General features: G+C 57.9%; 1 protein-coding gene across 1 annotated transcript; it reads left to right on the top strand.

Moving 5' to 3' along the window:
- Nucleotides 1-779: 779 nt before the first annotated feature.
- Nucleotides 780-20777, top strand: FAM131C (family with sequence similarity 131 member C). The gene is made up of 7 exons (XM_061184892.1): nt 780-1002; nt 14299-14417; nt 15315-15350; nt 15619-15712; nt 18541-18723; nt 18991-19101; nt 19915-20777. Exons 1-7 carry the CDS (start codon nt 981-983, stop codon nt 20184-20186), a joined length of 837 nt encoding a protein of 278 aa, XP_061040875.1. The 5' UTR covers nt 780-980; the 3' UTR covers nt 20187-20777.
- The last annotated feature ends 249 nt before the right edge of the window (nt 20778-21026 follow it).

Below are 21026 nucleotides of genomic sequence, written 5' to 3' on the forward strand. Positions count from 1 at the left end.
CTGGGGGGCGGGGGGGTGTCAGTGTGTAAATATGAGTGTGTGTGGTTGTTAGTGTGTGGATGTGCACGTGCAAGTGCGTACACGTGTGTGTTCGTGGGTACGTATGTGAGAGAGCGAGTGTGAGTGATCAGAGGGGCCACTGTGGCCCCATCGGACGGCAGGCGCAGGGCTGAAGCAGCCCAGGCGGGCCCTCTCACCCGCCTGACCCCGTGGAGTGAAGCTTAACGCTCATCCGTCAGTGAGGCCACTGGCACACCATCCCCGCCCTCTGTATCCCCAGCCTGGGCCGCCGTCCCCCCAGTGAGAAGCTGATGGTCAAAAGTCGCTGTCCCTCACAGCTAAGGGACCTCAGGCAAGGCATCCGACCTCCGTGAGCCTGTTTCTTCCCCTGCAAAATGTGTGCAATGGAATTGTTGTTACTGCTTTCATCCAGGTTGTGCCCCAAATGCCGGAATCTCACCGCCCTCTTCCCTGACCTTCAGCCCCTGTCGCCTAGTGGAGCGGGAGGCGGGACGGCCAGAAGTTCCCCCTCTGGCTCCCCTTACCCTCCCCCCGCCCCCCGCCCCCCTGCCGGGCTCCTGCTTACCCCGCCGCCACCCCCCCGGCCGGGCTGCTGCAACAGGTCTGCAGGCGGCGGGCGCGCTGGGGGCGGAGCGGCCTCGCGGGCTCCGCGCTCGGGGCTCGGGGCTCGGGGCGAGCGCTCCCCGGGGCCGCCCCGCCCGCCGTGCTGCCCGCGTCTGGCAGGGGCGGGCGCGGCTCGCGAGGCGGCGGCGCGAGGCGAGCCGGGCGCTGCGGCGGCGGCGTTGGCGGGGACGACCCGGCGGGAGCGGCGGCTGAGCCGAGCGGAGCCCCGGCCTCTTCTCCGCTCGTCCGCGCTTCCGCTGCGCCAGCGCCGCGCGTGAGCCCCGAGCCCGAGGAGACATGAGCGCCCGGCGGCCCGGCGCACCCAAGGCGCAGCGGTCCGGCCCCGCGGCCCCGTGATGGGCTCCTGCGTGTCGCGAGGTGAGGGGGCCGCGGACCGTAAGGGAAGGAGATCGAGCGCCCGGGGCCCCGCGCCGGGGACGCGCGCACGTCCCCTCGGCCGCTCCGAAGAACCTCGGTGGGGGTGGGGGGGGCGACCCGCCCTTCCCGGCCGGCCGCACCCCACCCCCGTCGAGCCCCAGGGGACACGGTGCCCCGAGGGGGACAGGGCGTGAGGGGGGAGCAGCGCGGAGAGAGAGCGTGGGGAGGTCACCGCATCCCCAGCCCCGCTTGGAACCACACCCCACCAGGCGGCAGAAGCAGGGTCGCTTCCTCTCCAGCAGCCAGCCACACACCCCCTGCCGTGTGCCTCGGAAGGGACGGAGGCTTCTACTTGCTCCTTCCTGGCTTCTCTGGGGGCACTGCGGGGCACCAGGAGAGCAAGCAGACCCTCCTTCCCACGCCCCCCAAGACACAGGCCTTAGTAGTTCAGTGTCCCCACTCTGCCCCCTTACCCCATGCCCCTGTCTTCAGAGTCCCTGAACCCCATTGGCAGCCAGGGGTTAATGGAGATGAACAGGTTATAAAGGAGGTTCCCCTTCCCGCACCCTCATCCCTAACTCCTCAGCCCCACCCCCATCCTCGGTCAGGGGACAGGAAGGGACAGAGACAGCTGATGTTCCCAGTAACCCCTGGGCCTTTGACTGGGCACTCTCCCACTCGCCTTCTGTGCCTGAGCTCCATGGCTCTCCCCAAGGTGGTCCCCAGGGAGCCGGAGTGAGCTGCCCTGGGGGGGAGGTTTGGGGGTGGCAGGGACTTCTACACAGAGCAGGGGGGATGGGCAGATGGGTCTTTGGAACCCTCCCCACCATCAGTTTTCCATCAGGCTGCTGAGCAACATTGTAGAAGAGGCTGGCTGGGTCATTCTCCCACCCTGGTAACTTCACCCCACAGTGGGACCAGTTGGGGGGCGGTGAGGTGAGGGGGTGACTGAGGCCTTGGCTCCAGCTCTGCAGGCTGAAGCCAAATCCACTGACCCCAACCATGGCCTTGGGGGACTGCCACCTCGCCCATCACCCCCAGTAGCTTACTCAGGTGTGGAGGGATGACCAGGCCTTGGGGAGGGGCTGGGCAGGCTCTGGAGGGGACCTTGTCCTGGGAGATGTTGGGGAAGGAGCGCAACCCCTCCCCCCATCCTCTGGCCTCTATGGGGCTCTGCCCACAAGTCCTTGTGGGACATTCAGGTAAGTGGCTCAGGATGTCTCAGGAGGGTGTCAGGGCTGGGATCATGGGTGGGGCTTAGGCTGTGTGAGGTTCATTCACTTATTTATTCATTAAGCTGATGTTGGCATGACACTTTCTGTGTGCGAGGCGCTGTGTACACGCTGGGCACCCAGAGGCGGTGAGCCCAGCACAGCATGTGCTCTGAGGCCTACAGCCTGGCCAGAGGGGAAGGTAGTGTTAAGAGTGAAGAGTATTTAGTGTATTTAGAGTATTTAGGCTCTCAGTGTGTCTCCAGAAACCTCGAAGGCTCTGGACAGGCTCCAGGTGTTGGGGATCTGGTGTTTCCTTGTTGACTGTGTCCCTCCCCCATCACTTGGCCATCCTGTGCCAGGTGCTGGAGGCCCAGCCCCAGGTGGACTTGCCTGTGACCTGCAGACCAAGGTCAGGCTGCCAGGTGGTGCCAGGATTGGGGCTGGGGCCCAGGTCCTCTGGCTGCTACCCCATACCTGGCGCTGGAACCCTCTGCCCTGCCTGTCTGAGGTCACACTGGCCTGAGATGGGTCTTCTCCACCCTTCCTTCAGTGGCTTGGGCTCCTCGTTGTGTATTCTGACCTTGTCCCCATCCTGAGGGGTCGGCCTACTTCCAGTCTCAACATGCACGCAGGCGAGTTGGATGCTCGTAAAGAAGGTGTGAGACCACTTCAGCAGAGGACAACCATCGTCCCAGTACTCCGGGTTCTGGGTGGCCAAACCACTAAGTGGAGGCCACCCACCCCTGTAGTCATCACTAATGCTCCCAGAGTGCTTACGGCTAACCAAGTACCGGTGGGAACATTCAAGGTGCAACTAGCTAATTTGGGGTCTATACTATCACAGTCCCCATTTTTACAAATAGGGAAACTGAGCAGAGCCCGAGGCTGCATAGCTAAGAAAGAGCGGGGCTTCCCTGGTGGTCCAGTGGTTAAGAATCCGCCTTCCAATGCAGGGGACACGGGTTCGATCCTTGGTCAGGGAACTAAGATCCCACATGCTGCGGGGCAACTAAGCCCTCGCGCCACAACTAGAGAGAAGCCCGCGTGCCGCAGTGAAAGATCCCGCATGCCGCAACTAAGACCCCGATGCAGCCAAAAATAAATACATAAATATTTTGAAAGAAAAAAGGGAGGGAGAGAGGGAGGGAGAGAGAAAGAGAGAGAGAGAGAAAGAAAGGAAAGAAAGAAAGAGCAGAAGTAGGACTTGAACCCAGTCACGCTGACTCTGGAGCCTGGGCCCTTGTCCTCTGCACCACACAGCCAGCCCTCGGACCCAGGGCCGGGCCGTCCTACTCCTCTCCAGCTGCCAGCTGGAGCCCCCACGAGCCTCTGAGTCTCCACACCTGCACCAGTTGATAACAACAGCCCTGTTACTCGAAGCACTTCCCTGTGTCAAGTGTTCAACCTGCAGCCAGGCCAGGAATTGCTGACCTCCTGCTGATGCCCATACCAAGTCCAGAGCCCGCACGCAACTGGGGCCACCCCAGCCAAACCCCAGGTGCAAGCCACACCTGGGAGAGCCACCCCATCCCAGCACTGGGCAGCAGTTAGCTTCTGCGAGCCAGGCCTGGGAGGGTAAGAGTGTGGACTCTGGGACTTCCCTGGTGGCGAAGTGGTTAAGAATCCGCCTGCCAATGCAGGGGACACGGGTTCAAGCCCTGGTCCGGGAAGATCCCACATGCGACGGAGCAGCTAAGCCCGTGCGCCACAACTACTGAATCCTGCACGCCTAGAGCCCATGCACCGCACCGAAGAGTAGCCCCCGCTCGCCGCAACTAGAGAAAGCCCGCATGCAGCAGCAAAGACCCAGCGCAGCCAAAAGTAAATTAATTAATTTTTTAAAAAAAGAGTGTGGACTCTGGAGCCGGCCAGCCTGGGTTCGCATCCCTGCTCTGCCATTCACTAGCTTTGTGACCTCAGCAAGTTACTTAACCTTGTATATGTATCTCAGTGTTCTCGTCTGTAAAATGGGAATAATACCGGTATTGACATCTTAGGGTTACTGGGAGGGGATTAAATGACTTAATTCACGTAAAGCACTCAGACCAGTACCTGGCATGTAGTAAGTACTGTAAGTGTTAGCTGTCACTTTAATTTTTAATTTTTATTATTACCCTTCTGTGTAGACAGCTAATCCAGACCCTCTTGGCTGGGAAAGGGCAAGCTACAGAGGCTTCGAGCACCGTCCTGCCTCATGGGAAAAGAAACAAGCATTTGAGGTGCTGAGAACATGGGGGAAAGTGATTGGGACCAGATTAAGACAACAAACGCTGTTTCTAGAGGCTATTTTGTGTTCCTTATCTATTTTTAAGCTACCATTTGTTGGGTGCTTATCCTGAGCTGCCTGAGGCATCACTCGCCTGACCTCGTTAGTCCTCATTCAACCCTGGAGGGGGGATGTAAGGCTCAGAGATGGGAAGGGTCTTACCTGAGGTCACACAGCCAGAACACAGAGAGGCAGGATTTGAATCCAGGACTGTGTGATCCCAGAGCCTGAGCACGGAACACCTGCCCTTTGCTTTCTCATGTCCCCACATGGAGGGAGGTACCGAGTGTGTGGCCAATGCTCGAGAAATTCAGCCCTCTGGAATAACTCCAGTGTTAGCATTCGGTTTGGGCTTTGCTACCACCGTTGGTGACAATCTGTACAGAGCAATCTCTGTCTATCCGCCTCTGTCCAGCTCCGGGTCTCTCAGTGCCCATCCCATGCCCCTGGCTCCAGAACCTCTCTGCCTGCCCCTTTCCGCCCCAGCCCAATCCTCCAGACCAACCCATCAGCCTCTTGCCCCCCACCCTGGGGTGTAGCGCACCGGGCACTGGCGGGTGGTGAGAGCAGAAGTTGGAGACCGAGGAGTTCCTTCTGGAAGGCCAGGCATCTGGTTATGTCTGGGAGAAGGCACAAGCTCTAAAGGAGCCGACCAGAACCACCCCCAGTACTCAGGCCCACTGACTGTGACCCCTCCATTCCCAGCCTCCCAAGGCCCGTCTCGCCTTGGCCCTAGCAGAGTCCGTGAGCAGAGTCCCCCTGGGCACGGTGGAGAGACTGAGGAAGGGGTAGATGGGGCCTTGCCCCCTTTTTAAAAAAATTTTTATTGGAATATAGTTGCTTTACACTGTTGTGTTAGTTTCTGCTGTACAGCAAAGTGAATCAGGTACACGTATACACATATCCCCTCTTTTTTGGATTTCCTTCCCATTTAGGTCACCACAGAGCATTGAGTAGAGTTCCCTGTCTATACAGTGGGTTCTCATTAGTCATCTATTTTATACATAGCATCAATAGTGTATATATGTCAATCCCAATCTCCCAATTCATCCCTCGCCCCCACCGGCCTTGCTGTTTAGAAGCTCACAGTCTGAGGAGGGAGACACAACCTTGCCCTTGGAGTTGTCTAGTGGGGGAGGCAGGACACACAGGTGGAAAAACAGCCTGACGACCCTCTCAGGAGATCAGCGCTGGTCAGTGGTTGGAGCACAAGCTTTGGCGTTTCAGACTGGCCTAGGTTTGAACCTCACTTCTGCCACTTACCAGTGGGTGACCTTGCAGAGGTGACTTAACCTCTCTGAGCCTCAGTTTCCCCATGTGTAAAATGGGCATAACAGTACCTACTTTGCTGGGTTGTTATTAAGATTGAATCAGAGATAATGGATTGAAAGGCCTAGGATAGTACCTGACACATAGTAGGTGTTCAATAAACAGTGCAAGCAAATCACTGTATGCCAGACTTTGCCCATTAGGGCTGCTGGTAAGGTAATAGCCTAATACATCTGAGGACAATCTAGGCAGGCTGCCTGGAGGAGGTGAAGCTAGATCAGGGTGTTCAAAGAAGTTGGGCCACAGGATGGCAGAGGAAGTAAAAAGGAGCTAGGATGTGTGGAAAGTCCTGAAGAGGACATGGAAAGGGACCCCTTTGGGCAGCTCTGAGTTGTACCAACTCACTTAGGGAGCTACTGCCGTGGACCTGGTGACCTGTAAATCAGTGTCCTGGGGGGCGGGGGGCACTTTGTCTCCTAAAGGCCAGGCCACTGCCAAGTTCAGAGGGACAGACTGCGGCCGTGGCAGTGACTCACAAGGACTCACCCTTGGTGACCTCCCTCTGCAGAGTCCCCCAGGGCAAGCTCCAGCCCTGGGGAAGGACCAGAGGAGTGCTGCCTGAGATCTGTCCCAGGGTCCAGAAAGAGGATGTGAGGTCTGGGAGGGGAGGGGGACAGAGCCGTTGTCGTGTATGGAGTGCTTGCTGTGGTAGGTGCTTCATCCTCACGGCCACCCGCCAGTATTCTCATTTCACAGATGAGAACCCTGAGGCTCCCAGGGGCTGCGTCACAGGCCCACAGCCCTGGAGCTGACAGTGAAAAGCCGGGATTTAAACCCAGGACAGGGACTGCGCAAGGAAGGCCTTGCCCGCTGTGCTCTCTTCGGTGCAAGGCAGGAACCTGGCATGTCACAGCTGAGCGGCACACACCTAGGGTGCGGATGGCTGGAGGACTGCATCGTGCACTCGACCGCAGGGGTCCCAAGAAGCTTAGGGGGGAGGCCCGTGACTGTCCAGGGAGGGTCATCACGAGGGGCCATCACAAGGGGCTTCGGCTGCTGCTCCGTTTACTGTGTGCTTTCAAGAGGAGGTCTACCCTCTCTGGGCTGCTGAGAAGGAGCAGGGTTAAGCCTGGAACCACTATGTCCTCCTGGGGTGTGGAGCCCTGGGAGACACTTTGGGGGAGGTGGCAGCCACGATGACAAATGGGCTGGGACATAGGCACCAAGGAACAGCTCAAGGGGCTGGACGACTGGGAAGGAGGTGAGAAGAATCTGGGTGGTAATGTTGCAGACGCACCCAGGGAACGAGCAGAGAAAACCAGTGTGGGAGCGTTGCAGCCAGAGGGGTTTAGGTGAAACGTCAGGAGGAGCTGCTTGGGCGGCTGGACTCTAGCAGATTGAGGAGCTGACGTGGGAAGGCAGGAAGCATCCTTGGTACGCAGAGAAGCTCCGGCTGAAGGCAGAGGGATGGAGGGGACACCTAGATGACACCCCTCTCCTTGAAGGATCAGGATGGCCCCCTTCAGGCTGCCGTGGCAACCAGAGGCCCGTCACTTCTGTGGCCAGGGCAAGTGGGGGAGGGGGCAGTCTGAGAAGGAGCCTCAGACCTTGAGTTCGGGGGAGTAGAGTGTGGACTGGGAAAGGGGGGGTATCCCCACAGCTCCCTTGGGAGAGGAAGGTGCCCACAGGAGCAGAGGCTAGGGGTCTCCTCAGGCTATCCCCCAGCCCCCGCCCCACATGAAATGCTGTGTTTTTCCAGTTGCCGGTGGTGACGTGGCTGCCGGTCCCAGCTGGGCGAAAAGCAGCCTGTGATTTCACCCTGGGCTGGTTCATTACCTGACGTCTCCATAGCAACCAGCCTGTGACATCACAGGGCCAAAGTCCTCAGGGGAGAAGGCAGCTTTGGCAGAGGCGCCTGCACCCCAACTGAGGTGGGGGGCAGGAAAGCTGGGGAGGGGGCTGGGAGCCAGGAGCCCACGTCCGCCACCGCGTCGACAGATAACTTTGTTCAAGTCACGTCCCTCCAGGCCTTCGACATCACCTGCCAGCTCCCCTTGCTCCCTGGCCTGTGGTTGCAGAGTTTTAAAACAGCTTCGGGCGATGGGCAGAGGCCTGGAGATATTCCCTCACCCTTCAGGGTTCCCAGGGGTAGTCTGTAGCCAGCATCACCCTGTCTGCACCTTGGAGGCCCCAGCTTGTGCATGCTGGCACCTTAAGAGTGCGACTTTCAAACTTTTTTGACTGGACCCATAAGAATAAATTATTTTGCATCGTAATCCAGTACACACACATGTGCACACATGTGTGTCTGTGCAATTGAAACAGAGGCTTCGTGAAATACGACTTAGCCTGTCTCTGCAGTGGGTTCTGATATTTTCTATTCTACTCAATTCTACTTCATTCTTTTAAAGTGTGACCTAGTAAATTGCTTGCTTGACCCACTAAAGGATGCGCCCCTGGTTTGAACACCACCTTTGAGGGACCTGGAACGTTGCCTTTGTACACATGGAAACTCTGATGCCCAGAGAGGGGCAGGACTCTGTCAGGGTCACACAGCGAGGACTGGGCATGAAGAGCAAGATGTATTGCACACTGTGGGGTGCACGGCTTAGCCCCCATGATCCCACGCTGCCCTCGCTGCTCTTAGCGCCCGGGTCACTGAGCTGTGGATTCAGGGGGTGGGGGCTTAACCTGGCTCCACTTCCCTTTTCTCCGGTCCCCGCTCCAGGCAGTCTCACTTGAACCTCCCTGACCTGCCCGCCCGTAACAGCCTTCGGGCAGATTCCAGAACTCTCTAGCCTCTTCTGGACACTAAGTCCAGTCCACCCAATTCGGATGACAACTTTCATCTCGCATCCCATCTGACCCTCTCCTTCTCCCCTTCGGCCATGGCTGGCTGCTCTTTACTCTGCTGGCCTCCCTCTCCTCTCTGGGTCCCTTTCTTCTCTGACATGGTGGGGTCTGGCATGAGGAACTTGAGAAAAAATGGCCAAGACATTTGTATTTATCTGGAGCTCTAGTGGTCTCCCTTGGCTACCACTGGCTCAGTGATGAAGCCTCTGTGTTGTAGGCATGCAAATATTCATTCCTTCGTTCTTACAACAAATGTTTAATGAGCACCTACTATGTGCCAGGCCCTGGGCAGGTGCTGGGACTAACGTAGCAAATAACACAAGGTCCCAGCCCTCACAGAGCTCATGTTCCAGTGAGAAACCATGAACAAGGAAAACAGACACACACATTGTGGAGTGATGGGTGTAAAACAGGGTGAGGGGATAGAAAGAGTCGGGTGTCATATTAAATAAGATGGTTGGGGGAGGCCTCGCTGAGGTTGTAACATTTGAGCAGAGACCTGAACGGAGGGAGGGAGTGAACCTGTAGGTGGCAGGAGAGTCCCAGATGGAGAAAAGGAACGAACGGCCAGTGCAAAGGCCCTGAGGCAGGAGTGTGTTGGAGTGAGAGAGGAGGAGAGGAGGGACATGAGGTGGGAGGGGGGCCAGGGTCTCTCGGGTTAGCACGTGTGAATTCTCCGGGGAGCCATGGCGGGCGGCGGGGAGGGGCTCCCCACTATAGAGCCCATGTCGTGGGAGATCTGACCTGGTTTGACCTCTTCCATTCCCTGCCCAATTCCCTTTTCCCCCTAAAGTGATCGACCCTGCAGCCTCTTGGGTCTGGGGTCCTCTTGCCTGCAAGCAGCCCTCTTAGGGGACTGCTCAAAAATGGAGCAAAAATGGAGCCTTGGGCGGAGCAAGGCTCAAACCTGGCCCCTTCCTCAGTGTCTACTTGACCCTTGACAACACAATGTTCCCCTTTGCAGGCTTCCCAGATTTCTGCAGGTGAGTCTCTGGGAGCCCCTCATTTAGCCCGTGGGGAGAAATAGGTAGTCAGAGTCAGAAGGGGGTTGACGGCTGGGGTAGCAGAGCCGGTTTCAGCCACTTTGAAGAGAGCGTCTGCTCCCCCCATCCCGCCTCCACCCCCTGACAGCGGCTTTCTTCAAAAGCAGGGCCCTCAAAGCGTCTTGGTTCTCAGTTTGGATCCTGGTAGACAATTCCTGAGGAACAGGAGCAGTCTCCCTCAGCTGCCCATTTTACAGATGTGGAAATAGAGGCTTGGAGAGGCGAAGTCGCTTGTTCAAGGTCCCACGGTAATAAAGGGCAGACCCAGGATTTGAACCGGGCAATCTGGCACCAAAGCTTCACCCAGCTGTCTTAGGAGCAGTTCCTCAGGAGCAGACCCTGAAATGGGGATGTGGGTACAGCTGGAATGTGAAGGAAATCTTACGGAGGAAACCAGTACAGGAGTGGAGAGAGTGAGGCAGAGGAGATGCAGCCAGGAAAAGGTGTCTATTGTCCTGCGGGGGGTGGTTTCTGCCTAATCCCACAGGGAACTCTGGGATGAAAGTGAAGCTCAGCGTTTTCCCACCCAAAACAGAGGAGCTGGGGTCCTGGCCCTCCAGTCACGGGCTAAGGGCTGGTCTGGTGGGAGCAGCGTCACTTCTCAGTTTCAACCCAGTTGCCCGCGGGCAACCCGCCTAGAAGGAGCCTCAGGTGCTGCCTGTTGGAAGCAAAGTACGTGGGGAGGGGACTGTGGGTGCACAAATACAGGAGAAACAGATCCACCGGGATCTGGGGGATTGGGTGCAGCAGCCACACCATCCCCTGCCACCCAGTTCTTCCCTCCCTGTTAACCTCCAAAGTCCCCGAGTCTCCAGTTCAGCCCACTCTCCTCCATCCACCAGTGGCGCCCCCAGCCCCGCCTCTGTGGTTGCCTGACGTCTCTCATCTCCAGCCTCAGACCCTCCCTGGCCTCAGCTTCCTCCAGGAAGCCCTGCCGGCTTCCATGCCATCAGCTGCTCCGCCTCTGCCCGCGCTAGCTCAAGCCAGTAAGGGGTGGTGGGAGCCAGCGCCCAGGGCTGGATAGGCTGCAGGCTGGGACCAGTGTCCCACAGAGGGCCCCCCTCCCTGTGGCAGCCCAGACGCGGCTGCTCCTTGCAGACTCCTTCCAGACCACAGGGCTTCGTGCAAGCCCCGCCCACCCCACGCCGTCCCCACCGTCTTCCCCCACCACCATCCCCACGCCCGCCTAGACCGCCTACCTCCTGGCCAGCTCCCTGCCATCAGCTCTCCTGCGCAGTCCCCAATCCCCACCCTGGACTCATCAAAACTCTTTTTGTGCTTTGGAAGTGGGTGAACCTCGGCGTCAGACCCACAGGACTCAGGTCCTGACTGCCGGCGACTGGCTGTGTGCCTGGGGCTAGTGGCTTCCCCATCCGTGCCTCCGTTTCCTCACCTGCCAGGTTGAGCCACAGATTCCTTCCCCTCTAGGTCAAGGTGAGGACTCTGCCGTCACACTGAGGGAGGAGAATGTAGAAAGCAGAACAGTCCTCTGGTGCTGCCCTTGCCCTGGCTCAGCCTTGTGTTTGAATGAGGGGCTCTGCGGGGGAGGTGTTCCTGCATCAAACTGTGAGCTCCCCGAGGGCAGGGATGGAGTTAATCCTACCTCGTCCCCAGGTGCTTGCACAGTGTAGACGTCCAGTAGATGGATGCTGAGAGAGTGAAGGAATGAATGGCTGCATGGATGGATGGATGAATGAATGCATGAATGAATGAACGAACGATCATCCCCCAGATCTTCACATAACTGGGCTTTTCCTGATACTCAGGCCTCAGCTCTGAGAAGCCCTCTCCAGCCCCTCCTACTTAACGCTGTCATTTTTTTCTTCATAGCTATTATTGTTTCCTAATGGGTCTTACTCATTTGTGAGTTTTCGGTTAATAGTCTCTCTCCCTCACTAGAATGTCAGCTCCATGAGGGCAGAAACCATCTCTGTCTTCTTCACTATTGTGTCCCCAGTACTCAGAACAGCGCGAGGCGCATAGTAGGTGCTCAGCTAATACTTTTCAGTGAATGCAAGAGTAACTAAATGTATTAATCAAATGAATGAAAAGGGTGTTCTCTGTCATCCTGGGGGGCGGTGGAGGAGTCCTCTTCGATGTGGCCCAAGGATTCAGTCCAGCAATTCCAGTTGCTCAAGTCAAGGTGTTCATTCCCTCAGCAACGACTGTGAACCTACAGTGTGGTAGGCCCTGGGGATGCATCAGGGGCAGGCCGATCCCTGACCCCCCCCCCACATAAATAATTTTACCAGACATCCTGTGCTAAATGCTGTAATAGAGGTGGAAATCATCCCCACAGATGTTTACAGAGCACCTACTAAGTGCAGGCGGGGTTCTACGCTCTGGACACAGAGCACTGAGCGGGGCTGCCATGGTCTCCATGCTCACGGTGCTCACATCTGTTGTCGGGAGAGGGGCTGGACTCTTAAATAAACAGAAATATCAGAGGGTGATGACTGTGAGGGGAGTGGCTGGCGGCCGGCGTGGGGACAGGGAGGGCCACATTGAACAGCGTGGCCAGGGAAAGTCTCTCTTGAGCTGAGTCCTGGATGATGAGGTTTGGGAAAATCTGGGGAAAGAGTGTTCCAGGCGCAGGGGAGGGGACAGCAAGGACAAGGGACAAGCTTGGCCATTTGAGGAGCAGCAAGGAGGCCAGAGTGGCTGAAACAGTGAGCGAGGGGACGGGCAGAGGACTGAGGTCAGGAGTGGGCGAGCTGACGTGTGGGCCCTGAAGGCCGAGGTGAGGGGCTGTCTCTTCTCCTAAAGTGCGATGGAAGGAAGCCAGGGCAGGTGAAGACAGTCTGACCTGGAATGCGATGTCCCTGTGCTGCTGGGTGGAGAGTGGATGGCAGGGCCAGGAGGGGAAGCAGGTGACTGTTGGTGAGAGAAGGTGATGGGTCCCACCAGGGGAACAGCGGTGGGTATGGAGAGGGATAAATCTGGAATGGAGCTCTGAGAGAGAGCCAGTGGGACTTGCTGGTTGATTGGATGGGGTTGGTGGGGAGAGGTGGGGAAAGCAGGACTCCGAGAAAGCTCCTGGATTTTTTGTTGGTACAGCTGGGCGGACCATTGCATCATTTTCTAAAATTGGGGAAGTAAAGGAAGATGGACTCAAGTCTGCAAGTTCCGTTTTGCCCGGGGTTTGCTTGAGATGCCTATTGGGCATCCACGTAGGGAGCTGGAAACTCATTCAAGAGCTCAAGCAAAGAGTCGGGGCTGGAGGTGTAGATGTGGGTGTCAGCCACATACGGGTGAGATCTCTTGGGAGAGAGAGAAGGGAGGCAAGGGGCCCGGGATGGAGCAGTGGGGCAGGCTCAGGGGATGAGCAGTGAAGGAGGATGAAGAAGAGCGCCATGGAGGTGGGAGGGAAGCCAGGAGAAGGGTGTGGCTGGAGAGGGAGGGAGGGATGGGCGACACCCTCGTGCCTCCTGGGTGGCCACCGAAGATGGGGCTGAAGAAGTCACCGCTGAGTTTGGCCCCGTGCAGGTTACTGGCCACTTGCCTAGGGCTGTCTCATGAAAGGCTGGTTGGAATAGGCGGAGGAGGAAATGGGAGAAGATGGGAAGTAGAGGTTGGACACAAGTCTGGCCACGAAGGGGGCAGAGGAGTGAGCAAGGAGTAGAGGGAAGCAGGGGCCGGGAGAAGGTCTTTAAAGGGGGGAAGAGGGGGGTGCTGGGGGTTGGCCCAGAGGTGAGGGGACTCCATGAGGCAGGAGAGAGGAGAGGGGATGCTGGCAAGAGTCCCTGAGCCGAGGGACATTGCAGCCCGTGCCACGCTGATGGGCTGACTTGGTGGGGAGGGAACACAGGCAACACGAGAAAGAGCGCAGAAGCCCGCCCTGGAGGGAGGGCAGAGACGGAGCCCAGACCCCGGGTGGAGGGACTGGTCTTGGACCCAGGGGGGACAGTTATTCCTTTGTCACAAGAGGGAAAGCAGATGATGTGGCATGCAGGCAGGGCAATGATTTGAGGTGGAGAGAGTGGGGTGATGCCTCTGAAGGCTCCTGGGTTGCATTGAGGGCTGGAGAGAAGCCAGCAGCAAGGTGCGGGGAGCAGCAGGGGTGTCAGTGTTGGGAGTTCAAGAAGGAAAGAGGATGAGGTAGTCAACCTCGCAGGACGCAAACCAGCAGGAATCAGAGAAACGTAGAAGGATCCTTGGGTAGCGTCCTGTGTGAGGCCGGCGGGCACCGATTTAACGTGACGCCCGTGACTTTCCCCAGCAACGTGCAGCTCGAAGGGTCCGGGCACGAAGCAGGCAGAAGGTTAGACTAAACAGGGTTAAGAGAGTCAACGGTATCTGCAAAGGAGAACTCGTAGGATACGCCAGGAAGTCTTAGCTGGGCCAGGAGGGAAGTGAGGACATGAGGAGTTAGTGGAAGGTAGAATAAATGGATTGGAGGTCTCCGTGAGGTCACAAAATTGCTGGAGTGTGGGTACTAGAATTAGTGCAAATGGAGTAACAAGCAGATGGGCAAGTAAACCCCACTGAGGGGATCTGGCTGGACTCCTCACCTGCTGTGAGCTTGAGCCTGTTTTCTACGAAATGATGTAATAATAAAGTAACGCCCATCTCTCAGGACTGGCTTGAACAAGCTTCGTGAGCAAGAGAGCTCTGGGCTTTTCTAAGTTCCTTCTGTCTTTCTTTTTTCCAGATTTGCTCACACAAAGTACCCACAAGGACTGCCCCATGCCCCAGAGCACGGCCCCCCTGAACCCAGACTTGCCCTCCAGCCGTCCACCCATTGTGGCTCCAGACCATGTCACTGGCAAGGTAACTGGTCACACTTCATCCCCACCTTCACCCCCACGTATACCCTGGTTCCTGGGCTGTGCCCTACAGCTCCCCGCAGGGAGCAGAAACCATTTCAGCCTCCTCTGTCCCTGCCGAACTTGGCTGCTTCCTGTGGGATCAGGACCCCTCAGGGTTGGTATTCAGCTGGATGAAGGTCTGAATTGGGCTGGGCATCCAGGGACTGAACCAGACCTATTTAGAAAAGAGGGTCCCACGCTGAAGGGCTTCCCACCCAAATTAACTCAGCCTTGCAGATTAGATGTTCTGTTACCAGCCCATGGACTCCTTAGCAGCCTGCACTGCCAGCTGGAGAGTAAAGGAACGGAATTCTCAGTCCAGATAGATCAGGACGATCTTGCTAGGGCCTCAAATCCTGTGCATAATTTCCATCTTTGCCCCAGAGGTTGTGGCTTGAACCTACCGGTTGATATAATTACCTTTTTTTTTTTTTTTTTGAGCACATACTACATGCTAAGCGTCGTGCTAGGCACTTTGCCTACGTTATGTCATTTACGCTTCAGCACAACCTGTGAGATAAATGGCATTGTTACCATTTTACAGAGGACGAAGCTGATGTTCTGGGACGTTAAGTCACTAGTCCAAGGATACCCAGGTAGAAATGGCAGAGTCAAAGCCCAGCCCAGGTCTGATCTATCCCCTAACCCACTGCCTCTCCTGGCAGAGCCATCATTGCACACCCCGCTCCTCTCTCTGCATGCCAGGGGACACCAGGGCATGACCCATGAATAGGCAGACCCCGACCTCAGGGACGACCAGAAGGCTGACCCACACCACCAGCCAGGGCTCCAGGATTCGTGCCATCTGCTGGCACAGTGGGCCAGACCCTGCCTGTTCCTCTTTCTCCTCTTGTTTTAGGACAAACAGATGGATTTCTGTTGGGATCCTTGGCAGGTCAGTGCACTTGCCCATCCCCCAGTCTAGCCAGCCCCAGCTGACACCATTGCCCCTCCCTCTGCTGGGCCCAGCCTGGGCACACAGGGCTGCCAGCCCTGGGGGAGGGGGGCCTGATGGAAACAGGGCTGGGGATGGTCCTGTGGGGGGGTGGCAAGATGGCCAGAGGACATGGGGAGGGTGCGTAATGGGGATGGGAGGGGTGGGGGGAAATCATCTTGCAGGTCTGCCCCACCCTGCTCACCACCCCCCCACCCCGTTTCTCCAGAGGTGCTTCCAGACCACCAACGGCTACCTGTCCGACTCCAGATCCTGCTCCAGCAACTACAACGTGGCAGCCCTGGCCACCTCGTCCCTTGTGGGTAAGCTCCAGCTGCCCTCTCCTGTCCTGGAAGTTCGCACAGCAACCCCCAGGCACTGGCGGTGGGAAGGTCAAAGCTGAATTGTAGCTGGAAGGACTGCGGCCCTGCTGGATTCAGCATTTTCTAAATGCCAGGCTCCGTGCTGGGCTCTGCAGGACTTAGGGCTCCTGCCCTCCCCCAACCCCACCGTGGGTTAAATTGTTGGGTTCTCCACAAGTTCTGAGGGGATGGCCCCAATTTTCCAGGTGTCTGCCAGGTATGGTCTCCCTGCTTCTCTGCAGCACATGAAACCTGCCCTCGTGCCAGCTTGGGTCAGATTCCCTAGAAACAGAGCCCAAGAGGAGAATTGTCGTGCTAGTGATTTCCTGAGAGGTTATTCTCGAAGGAAACCTGTAGGGAGCAAGGGCAGCAGGACAGGGCAGGGGAGGGAGCTCAGCAGAGGCGTAGTTGCAGAACTCTTGTCTTTCTCAGCCTGATCCCATGGGGAGCACAGGGGCATGACTTGCATCACAGAATTCATGGCACTTTGAGGCGAGGTGGCTGGGTTTTTTAAAATAAATTTATTTATTTGTTTGTTTGTTTTGGCTGCGTTGGGCCTTCATTGCTGTGCGCGGGCTTTCTCTAGTTGCGTGAGTGGGGGCTACTCTTCTTTGTGGAGCACGGGCTCTAGGCGCATGGGCTTCAGTAGTTGCAGCATGCAGGCTCAGTAGTTGTGGCTCGCGGGCTCTAGAGCGCAGGCTCAGTAGTTGTGGCGCATGGGCTTAGTTGCTCCACGGCATGCGGGATCTTCCCGGCCCAGGGCTTAAACCCGTGTCCCCTGCATTGGCAGGCGGATTCTTAACACTGCACCACCAGGGAAGTCCCAAGGTGGCTGGTTTTATATTACTCCTCCATCGGTCCATCACTGGCTGCCACCTTCCGAGCACCTCTGGGTGAGGCAGCTCCCATCAGCTAAGGGCAAGGCTCCCAAGAAGGGCACAGGTGTGAGCCGGCAGCAGCACCTGCAGCGGCAGGGGGTGGGCACGCCGGACCAGCACGGCATCTGCCCCACGTTGACCACAGCACCGGCCCTTCTCAGCCAGCCAGCCTCTGCTCGCAGCTTCGCTCCTTGATCCTCAGGCTCCCATTTCTTTACATCCCTCACAGCTCCCCAGAAGGCCCTTGCTGCCCCCGCACATTTGCCCCTGTCGTTTCCTCCACCTGAAACTCCTTCCCTCCACCTCACCTGCCCTTCGGGGGCCACTGAACCACCGCCTCCAGAAACCTTCTCTGGTTGCCAGCACTCCCCAACCTGGGGGGGGTCTCCTCCTTCTTTCCACCTCCATCTTTCCCATTTTCCCAGAGTTTTATGTCTCAGTTTCCTTCATGGATGCTTTTCTTTCTTAAATATTGCTGCTTCTCACGTCATGGCTTCTGGGACCAGTGACTCCCAGATCTGTGTTCTCAGCCTGGGTTAAAGGAGACGCCGAATTATTCTTTTTTTTTTTTTTTAATTTATTTATTTATTTTTGCTGTGTTGGGTCTTCGTTTCTGTGCGAGGGCTTTCTCTAGTTGTGGCAAGCGGGGGCCACTCTTCATCGCGGTGCGCGAGCCTCTCACTATCGCGGCCTCTCTTGTTGCGGAGCACAGGCTCCAGACGCGCAGGCTCAGTAGTTGTGGCTCATGGGCCTAGTTGCTCCGCGGCATGTGGGATCTTCCCAGACCAGGGCTCGAACCCGTGTCCCCTGCATTAGCAGGCAGATTCTCAACCACTGCGCCACCAGGGAAGCCCCCGAATCATTCTTGATGACCTTCTATCTATCATCTTCCACATCCGACCGGTCTACTTACAAGAACCCCTCCAGGCCCTCCTCCCCATCTGCCCAGCCCTGTCCTGTCTCTTGCTGAGCCCTTCAATGGCCCCTAATGTCCCCCTGTCTCCACCCTTGGCCCCTAATCCTCTAATGAGGATGTTCTTCCTAAACGACAGATCTGGCTTGTCACTCTCTTGCTCTTTACCCTGCTGTGGCTCCCCATTGCTCTAAGGAGAAGAGTGGCTCCCTCAGTCTGGCTCGCTTAGCCCCCAGTCTGGCCCCTGTTGGGCTTCCCAGCCTCTCCTGCCTCCCTACTCCTAGTGTTGCCCCATGTCTTATCCCCAGTAGTCCTGGAACCATGCCAGACTCTTCTATGCCTTCATCCTCTTCTCATCTCTGGAATAGCCTCCAGTCTTGCCTCTGTTTATCCAACTCAATCTGCCTTCAAAGCTGGACTCCAGTCTACCTCTTCCAGGAAGCCTTCCCTGCCTGCTACAGGTCTCACCCTCAGCAGAGCGGGCAGTGTCCTAGGCACAGGGGCTGCTCTCTTGGAACTTGTTAACTAATGGATACAGGGAGGGCTGGGTGGATCTTGAATGGATCCTTGAGTGAATCTCCTTGAGCAGAAGGGTCTAGACTTGGTCACAAAGGGAATGAAGGGTGTGACAGGTCTGGAGAAGAAGCACCAGGTGGGCAGGAGCATTGATTGGGAGCAGGACACGGCAGGGGGCGGGCATGGGGCCTGCAGATGGGTGGGGAGCATCTACGTGAGAGGGCCTCAGGCTGTGGGAGGGCGTGGGGCGGGCGGGCAGCTGGCACGAGGCATTGTCCTGGCGGGAGGACCTGGACAGGTACAGGTACTGTGGGTGTGGGGCTTTGCGGACGCAGGGCACTGGGAGAGGATGGGGCGCTGAAGGGATGTGCGGTACAGGCCATTGGATTGCCCTGAGGATCTGGGGGTCCTGGGGTATTGGGGGGGGCCCTGAGCTGGGCCTTGGGTCAGAGCCATCACTCAGCTGCCCTCAATTGCCCCAGGAGTGGTGCAGAGCATCAAGGACCATATCACAAAGCCCACGGCCATGGCACGTGGTCGCGTGGCCCACCTCATCGAGTGGAAGGGCTGGAGTGCCCAGCGCTCAGGCTGGGAGCTGTCCACAGCCGAGGACGAGCATTACTGCTGCCTCCCAGATGAGCTGCGTGAGGCCCGCTTTGCCGCAGGTCAGAGGGGGGAGGGGGAGCTTGGGGATGGGGACTGGCCGGGGCTGTAGTCCTTAGGGGACCCAGGGTCACCACCTGGGCATTGTCTGGGCAGGCAAGAATAATGCCATGGGGTGGACGGGGCATTGGTGGGCACATGCTGATCAGCATGCCCGGGCATGGATGGGCAGCCCCAAGAGGCAGTGTCTGGTGCCAGCCTGACCTGGCACCAGATGCCCCCCACACCCTCTGCCCGTGCCCCTGCTGAGCCGGGTCCATCCCTCACAGGGGTTGCCGAGCAGTTTGCCATCACGGAGGCCACACTGAGTGCCTGGTCCTCGCTGGACGACGAGGAGCTGCACCCAGAGAACAGCCCCCAGGACATCATCCAGCTACAGGGTACAGCCTGGCGGGCGCCAGGGTGGGCTGGGTGCGGCAGAGCTGGGGCTGCATGCCTGCTCTGCCCTGTGACCTCAGACACAACCCCTCTGTCCCTCAGCCTTAGTTTTTCTTCATCTGAAAAATGGGGCTGGTGATCCTCGCCCTGCCCTTTGCCCAAGGAGCGCCCTGAGTATAAAGGAGAGAAAGATAGATGACAGACAGACAGACAGATAACAGGAGTTAAGTGCTCACTGTGCCAAGTGCTTTACATGTGTTATTTCACTTTATTCTTATGACAGCTCTAGGAAGTAGGTGCTGTTATCTCCATTTTACAAATGAGGGAAACCGAGGCATCCAGAAACTCACCTCAGATTACACAGCTACAGGCATCAGAGCCAGGATCTGAGCCTTAACACCAAGCACAGTCAACCACCTTTCTAGGACCCCAGGTTACTACCGAGGGCTTCAGGGAGCCTGGGTCCTGGGTGGCGCCTGCCTACCCACTATCTCCTTTGCTCCTCCCTGTGACGGTGAGGGGAGGAAAGGGAGTGGAAGCCTGGGAGGAGCACTGGCTGCCCCACTTCTCCGAGCACAGAGCCTGCTCTTCACTATTCTGCTCACTGCCACCACCGCCCTGTCACCCCCCCAGGGAGAAACTGGGGCTCAGAGAGGTTCAGTGACATGACCAAGGTCACACAGCTTGGCAGTGACAGAGCCGGATTTGGAGGCGGGTCTTCTGCCCCTCTCCCTGCCTCACACTCCCCGGGAGGGTGAGGAGCCGGGTCCTCTGAACTCCATTCCTCACCACCCCCACCCCTGCTGCTTTTCCAGACCTGGAGAGCATCTACCTTCAGGACAGTCTTCTGAGTGTCCCCTCGCAGGATGACAGTCTTCTGGCCTTCTCCTCCCCCGATGGATGGCCCTCACCTGACGAGCCCCCCACCATAGCCTCTGGCCCGCAGCCCCCCAGCCCCAAACAGCAGCACCAGCAGCGGCTGCTGGGGGCCCCGGGCCCCGAGGAGGGGGCCCGCCTGCAGGGCTCCCTCCCGTCGGTGGACAGCGGCTCCCTCTCGGAGGAGGAGGACGAGGTGTTCTATAACTGAGGCGGGCGCCGGAGCCTGCTCACACCGTGACCTGGCCCGGTGGGCAGCCCAGGTGCATCAGGACGCCAGGGTCTGGCTGGGCATCTCTTGACCCCTCAGGGCAGGCACAGGGTGGGTGCGGCAGGGCTGGGGGCCAGCATTCCTTGGGGACCATTCCGTGCCTCTGTGGACCTGCCCCCCGCAGCGGGAGCCGTAATCCCCTTCTCCCTCTTTACTTGGCTCGGGCGGGCACCTTCCCCTGGTTTCTGCCATCAGCGAGCTCAAGGACTCTCAGCAGACACCAGGCAGGCCGCCCGGAGGGGCCAACAGCCAGCTTCCCAGGCAGACAACCAGGGAAGGGCCTGGGAGACCCGCCTCGACCCCAGGGCTCGGTCCCTCGCCCCCTCCCCTCTGTGCTTCTGCCCCCCCATCAGAGGCGGGGTAGCCTCTTGGGGTACCTAACGTCTGCTCCTTAGTGCTCCTCACGAGGATTCTGTCTCTGGAGTGTCTGTCTGTCCCTCACTCTCTGGATCTGCTCCCTGGTGCCCCGCTCCCCCCTCCCATCTCCCTGAAGGTTCTCTGAAGACATTAAAGTGGTGGATTCACCCTGGAGGAACTTGGCCTGGTCTCTGCTGGGGACGGCATGTCCTCAGGCCCTGGCGGGGGGAGCTCTAGAAGGACTTTGGAGAGGGCCCCTACCCCCAAAATACACAGACAGCTGGTCAACCTGCTGCCAGCAGCCAGGAGGGTCCCCGTGGAGGATGCTTAAGGCTCTGTGGACTCTCCAAGGAACCACACGTGGGGACCCCGCTTTGTCAACCCTGGCTCAGCCAAGGAGGAGGCTGAGGCTGCTGGCGTGAG

The sequence above is a fragment of the Eubalaena glacialis genome, chromosome 3, assembly GCF_028564815.1.
Source record: "Eubalaena glacialis isolate mEubGla1 chromosome 3, mEubGla1.1.hap2.+ XY, whole genome shotgun sequence".
Taxonomy (NCBI): domain Eukaryota; kingdom Metazoa; phylum Chordata; class Mammalia; order Artiodactyla; family Balaenidae; genus Eubalaena; species Eubalaena glacialis.